Source organism: Mandrillus leucophaeus, unplaced genomic scaffold, assembly GCF_000951045.1.
Source record: "Mandrillus leucophaeus isolate KB7577 unplaced genomic scaffold, Mleu.le_1.0 Scaffold920, whole genome shotgun sequence".
Taxonomy (NCBI): Eukaryota; Metazoa; Chordata; class Mammalia; order Primates; family Cercopithecidae; genus Mandrillus; species Mandrillus leucophaeus.
This window is the reverse complement of record NW_012110031.1, coordinates 994257-1000432: the sequence shown is the minus strand read 5'-3', so window position 1 is coordinate 1000432 and position 6176 is coordinate 994257. Positions and strand designations below refer to the sequence as shown.

Here is a 6176-nt window from a genome sequence, read left to right as displayed (position 1 = left end):
GATGCACTAATATATCCAAAGGCATCTAATTCTTGGTTGGGGTAAGACTGTAACTCAGCTCCATAAAATGAGGAGGCATTTGGCTGCTGCCAGAGGTTTGGAAATGTGCTTTTATTTTCAAACTCAGGTATGTGACACTCTACAGTTCAATGCTAGCACACCTGTGTGAGGCTTAACAACATGAGGAACTGACAGCCAGTGATACACAAATCCAGCACTCCCTCTCCATTTACTCTGTCAGGCTGTATATGGGGAGCAACACATATGGCTTTGTGGCAGCCAGAAAGTGAAGGTCTTTTTAGGAGGTGACATCAACAATGACACAAACACATTACTCTGCAACTGAAGGCAGGGAACCAGACTCCTAGGGCTAAGCAGAGATGTCAGACTTCAGAGGCATTTGGGGCGACTCTTCTTTCAGATCCACATCCTCATTGAAAATCCAGGGCCTGTTTCTCTCCAGTTCACTACTGCTTGGGCAGCAGCTCCCACTGCTTCAGGCTGGTCTTTGCTTTCCAGAAAAGATAGACCCATGAGCACTTTTTCAGTCGTGCCCTTGCACATATGGCTACTCTTATGCTCCCTTTTGGAGATGTCCTTTTCCTTGACCTCCCTTCTTACAAATGGAATAGGGTGGGAGACGGCCTGTGCCTGGAAGTACTCTTGCAGGCCTTTCTGTGGGGCAGCTGGAGGTGCAGGAGCTTCCACATCTGCCTTCCTGGCCGTTACTCATTCAGAAACAAAGGTGGGAAAATTGTGACCAAGTGAACAATAAGAGAGGCAGAGATTGAACATTCCCCACCCGGAGTACTGCTTCCATGGCCACTCTCTGGAACTCCATTTGCATCCTGTCTTTGGCTCTGAGGGCCTCATGTAGCTAAAGCTCCTTCAGTTGTATCCAGACCCCCTGAAAGAGGCCAGGAAAATCATCCACTTGTGCCTCCAAAGTCCCTCTGCCCTGCTCTGTAGCTCTTTACCTTAATGGCACATCCTTGATCAACCCTGGCTTGGGCCTCAGTCATTTTCTAGCTACTGTAAAGGATGCCCCCTTCGGTAAACATCCTGTTTTAAAGTGGGGCATCCTTGGGATGGGGGTCCCTCTGAAGGAGTGACTGCATTGAGCCCAGTCCTTGAGCTTGGAAATGATGTTGCTAGTCTGGTCTCATTCCTGCTCTCTCACAGAGTAGACTGAGAAACAGAATAAGCTGAGGTTAAGAGAGATGTTGCTTTTTGCATTGTGATGGTGGTGATGGTGCTGGTACTGGGAAGCATGCAGCATGTCAGCTGTCCCCAGGCTGCTCTCCACCACCTTGAATGTTTGTTTGTTCTTTTGAACAGTATTTACTGACCAACATTCGAACAACGCTCCCAAGCGTCAGCCACCATGCTAGGCACTCACCCGAGAGATGGGTAAGACATGGTTCTTGTCTTTGAGGAAAAATGCTAGGGGAAACATAAATAAATAGGCTGTGATATACTATAGGTAAAGGTCAATAATAATAATGTTTAAAAAGTGCCAGAAAACACAGAGGAGAGTGTGACCTATTACATTGTGTCTGGTAAGGAGTATGGAAGGAAGGTCATCAAAGTTGGTATGGAGGGGATAATTTTTGCACTTGGTCGAGAAGAGTAACCTGAAGAAAAGAGAAGAACAGCTGGAGAAAAACTAGTGAGTGGAGGTCCAGTGCTATGAGAGAAACTGTTTAGTTTGGGAGCCAGAGATGGAGTAGCTGATGGGCCACTTTGGGGAGTAAGACTGGAATGTGAGGCTTCCAGCTAGGAGACTATCAGAAGAGTCAGGGAGAGCACAGCTCTGGAGCCAGCCTACCCTGAGGTTGAGCTCCAGCCCCATGATTTACTAGTTGAGTGTCCTTGTCAAGTTACTTGTTCTTTTTGTGCTTCAGTTTCCTTATTTGAAAATGGGAAGGGTAGTATCCACTTCATATTTTTTTTTCTTTTTCTTTAGGACTTAAATGAATTCATGCCTATATAATACTGAGAACAGTGCTTGGTTCATAGTAAGTCATATATGAGTTTTAGCAATGAAAGCAAACAATATCAATAACAAAACAAAACCGCAAAACAATGACAATAAAACCCACATGGAAATCAACACCCCTACAAAACTGATGAAGGCAGTGGCTGTAAAAGTGGGGAGAGAAGTCGAAGAGGGGATGTGCTCTTTCCATTCTGTGCTAAACAACTGGGGATGCTCTGAAACATCCCCAATTATACTTGGGTTGGAAATCCTATTTGAACTGAAGCACTGAGGTGCAAGTTTACCCTTGCATGTAGTCACACACAGAGTAAGAGACTGAAGCAGAAAGCACATCTTCTCTCCTCATTCACCTGTGAATGTTTTCAAAGAGAGAATAGGGAATAGATTGTGCTGTACAGCAGCTCAGAGTCAGCGTTTGAAATGGAGACTAGTGAGTCTGCCATTGAAGCCATGAGTTTTCAGTGTTTTTAAAACATCTTCAATCCATGTGGACAGCTCATTGAACAGGTGCCTGGTAACTGCCCCACACTAGTGAAAATCTGTGGGTTGGCTTGGCATGCATCTTATTTATCCAGAGGTACACACCCAGAGCACACTTTTGAAGGGTTTTTGGCTCTGTGCACATGCATGTTGTATGTGTGTACACAACAGTGTGTGTGGACAGATGCATATATATAATAATTCATATCTTCCCATTTCAAGCACTGAGCTAAATTCAGCCTGTACTTTTTTTTCTGAGAGCCTTTCCTACTTCTGTAAAAAGAAACTCTCATTCCAAAGGAGAGAATGGGAGGCTGAAGTTATTGAAAATGAGATGGGAAATGGGAAGACAGTCACTTTGCAACTCCAAATTCCAGGTCTGATCCTTAGGGTATTAATCATTAAGCAAATTCTTCCTGATAACTGATTACAGAGAGGAAAAAAGAGAGTAAGTTTTTTACTGCCCGCTACCTCCTCCTCCCCTATGCCCCGCTCCCTACCCCCAACCACCAGTGAAGGTGTTTTAGTTCTCCCCAGCCACCTGAGCTAGGGGCAGGAGACCTTCCCTTCCAATAGAGCTCCTTGGTGAAGGTGACTTCTTTATCCACTGGATGCTTTCCCAGGGCAGTTTTGTTGATCCTCAAAGAATATCAAGTCACTGTGTATGAATAGCTCCCACAGAAGTGCCAAATGTTAAAAGAAACCTTCCTCATGACCTGATGGGATGGGATGGGATGGGATGGGATGGGATGGGATGGGATGGGCGGCAGTGTGTCCACACCTGGGCCTGACGTTATACTTGGGGAAAGGGTGGTAGTCTGAGTGTCTCACAGCAGGGCACTGGCTAGGTGTGAGGTTTCCTACTGCTCTGTAGGCTGCTCATGCTGGAGTCCTGAGCTCCACCAGGAGTCCCTCTGGGCTGCAGAGCAAGTGGATCTTCCAAGGGGCCCATCAGCCTGCTCTGCACAAGAGTTATAGGAATTGTAGAGCCCCAGCACAACAGTCAAGACCAGCATCACTGCAGCCATCATCCAGATCACTTGCCAGTGCTGACACAGTTTGGGATACATGACTTGTAAGAAATGGACCAATTCTTCAAATTTGCTGTCAATGAAAAAAACAGGCAGAGGCTTTAGTATACGGGGCACACATATGATACGCAGACCCATAGTTCTCTCTGCAGATAGCTTCTATGCTGTCTTGAGCAATAGTTCTCAAACTCAGCTGTGCCTAGATTAGGTTGGCAGTAATTGTTCAAAATACTCCAAGCATACTGAACGAGGATATCCAAAGTTATGGTCTAGGAATCATTGGCTACATTTTCCCAGGTGATTTTGATTCCACCAGTCCACAGCCTTGATGTTGAGAGCTACTTGTCTAGATCATTCTACCTACTTGTTTGATCATCCATCCATACATGCCCTCATCTATTCATGGGGCGATTCCTGATATCTGCACTCTCCCAAGCCTGGAAGTACAGGTTTGGCTGGCCATGTATCTTTTTAGCACCTAGCTGCATTAATGGTCAGTTCCAAGCTCTAACCTGTCCCTTGCCTCAGATGCATAATTCATTGTTCTCAGTTCCACATCTAACTGTGTCCAGAGTGGAAGGACTGTGCTAAACTCTAAGAAGCTTGATATCTAGTGATAAATGACAAGGGACTAGATCAACCTCAAGAGTTCCCTTCAAAACATTCAAGAGCAGGCAGAAGATTAGAAGCCTCTTGCAATGTCTGGGTGGTTTGTTCATGATGTTATCTCGACCTCATTAATATTTATTCTCTAATTTCTCCCTCTTCCTCCTTTTCTTTCTTCACTCTCTCCACACTTCTTTCTCCTTCCCTTTCATGTGTCTCTTCCTCTCCATTTTTGCCCCTTTCCCCTCTTGATTCCTTCCCAACTATCTTTCATTTTGTCCTCTCTCTCTCTCTCTCTCTCTCTCTGTGGTGTGGTGAAAAGACAACAGGCAGATGGCCTGCTTTGACAAGTCCATTCTAGAGCGCTCTGAAGAAGCCCTGAGCCCCTTCATTAAGCTAGGATTTCCTGCTGTTTTTAACCTCTAATTCAATTTAAAAAAATAATATGAAAAATGAGAATACTGAGGATTCCTAAACCAAGGCGGTGGGGAAAGTGACGAAAGTGCTTTCTGAAGATTCTGAGGCTCACACACACACTGCAATGACCAAGCCATTGGCTGAGAAGCAGAGAGCTAAAATTCAGAGCTAGCAGAAAATGCATGACTTGCAATGGATTGAAAGACCCAATAAATGCCATCCTTAGAAAGGGACCAGATGCTCAGAGTGCCTGCCTGGGATGCTAAGGCCACAGGGAACATTGACAGGTTTCTCTTCCATGCGGGAACCCCATCAGATCATTTCAGTCACAATTAAGGGAAGCATGAAAGTGAGCACATTTGCTGATTTGAAAATCATTAACTATTTTCACAACTGTTGGGAAGGGAGGGTTTAGAAGTGGAAGCTTTTTTTCTCTCAGCCCTTTGTAGATTCTCTAGATTCTATTTAGACAGAGTTGGATACTAAAATGGAGACTTTGGGGCTGTATTTCTATCCTCCAAAACAAGCTGCCGGAGTGGCCTCTCCCTACTCTAATCCCACTCTTAATTGTGGCTCCAAAGGAAGAGACCAAGATCTGGCTGTGTGACCTTAGCTGGTCACCCCATGCCTGGCCTATAAGAGAGGTTAGAAATAGATTAGAAATAGAATTTCTTTAGAAGTCAATTTTTGGCTGTTATAAGTAAACTTCTGTTTCTTGAGAGTTATTGGAAAAGTAAAGGAACCAGAATGTCCTCTTAACCCCACAGAGCTGGTTTGAACAGCTGTTGGGAGAAAAGACAAAAGTTTTATTTTGTCCCCTTATGAGTCTCACTTGTTCAATGTCAGAAGGCTGTGCTCTCTCTTTTAATATGGTTAAGATATTGGGGTTCACCCAAAATTTATTTAAACTGATCCTCAGGAGAGCAATATTTGTAATATAAATTGTTATATATAACAGATATGTGACTCAGACAAAAAGACTTTAATGTGTGATGTTGAATCTCTTAAGTGATCAGCAGCTGGGCTGAACCCAGTGTTTTAAAAACGCACTAAGTAGGACATGGAACTTTTAATAACCTCAAACCTTGCTTGTGAGTGAGGTACCAACATTTCAGGGGAGAAATCATGTTTGAGAGCAGGTGCGTGATAAATGTTACAGGCACCATTGCCACGCACTGATGACCAGGAGCTGGACAGAAAGGAACCAACCTAAGCCTTACTTCCCCGGGGGTTTCATGAAATGGAAGGGAGCCAACAATTGCCTGAGATTGAACTAGCTAGATAAGACATTGATCCCCTTGCTTTGCAAACCAGACTGTTTATATTCCATGTACTCTCTCTCTCTGTTTATTTCTCTTTTGTTCTTTCTCAGTGTTTGGAAGTGTTAGAGGTTCCAGTTGGTTTCTGCTGTATTCACGGGTGCCAGAGGAAGGGCTTTTTGTCCAGGGCTTTGGTTGACCGCATTAAAGGGGAGGAGGGCAATGTGGTGGCCTGAGAAATACGAGCAGAGAACCCTCAGGAGGGAGGTGAGGCCTAAGGAGAACAGGATCTGGTTGCTTGGAGTAGGGATTGCACTTTAATTGTTAAACCTGGAGGTTCTTTCAGTGGGAAGGCAGTGTGTGATTTGTTTTCAGTGGAGAAGC

The 6176-nt window shown here is 44.6% G+C and overlaps 1 protein-coding gene across 5 annotated transcripts in view; it reads right to left on the bottom strand.

Moving 5' to 3' along the window:
* Positions 1-3232: 3232 nt before the first annotated feature.
* MRVI1 (murine retrovirus integration site 1 homolog) overlaps positions 3233-6176 on the bottom strand; it is a 116277-nt gene continuing 113333 nt past the window's right edge. For 4 of the 5 annotated variants that reach the window (XM_011969915.1, XM_011969920.1, XM_011969918.1 and 1 more), the window contains one exon: positions 3259-3583. In XM_011969915.1, the coding sequence (XP_011825305.1) occupies positions 3340-3583 (244 nt within the window). In that variant the 3' untranslated portion in view covers positions 3259-3339. Of the gene's footprint in view, positions 3584-6176 lie in introns of all 5 variants that reach the window. The other variant, XM_011969916.1, reaches the window with a different exon arrangement.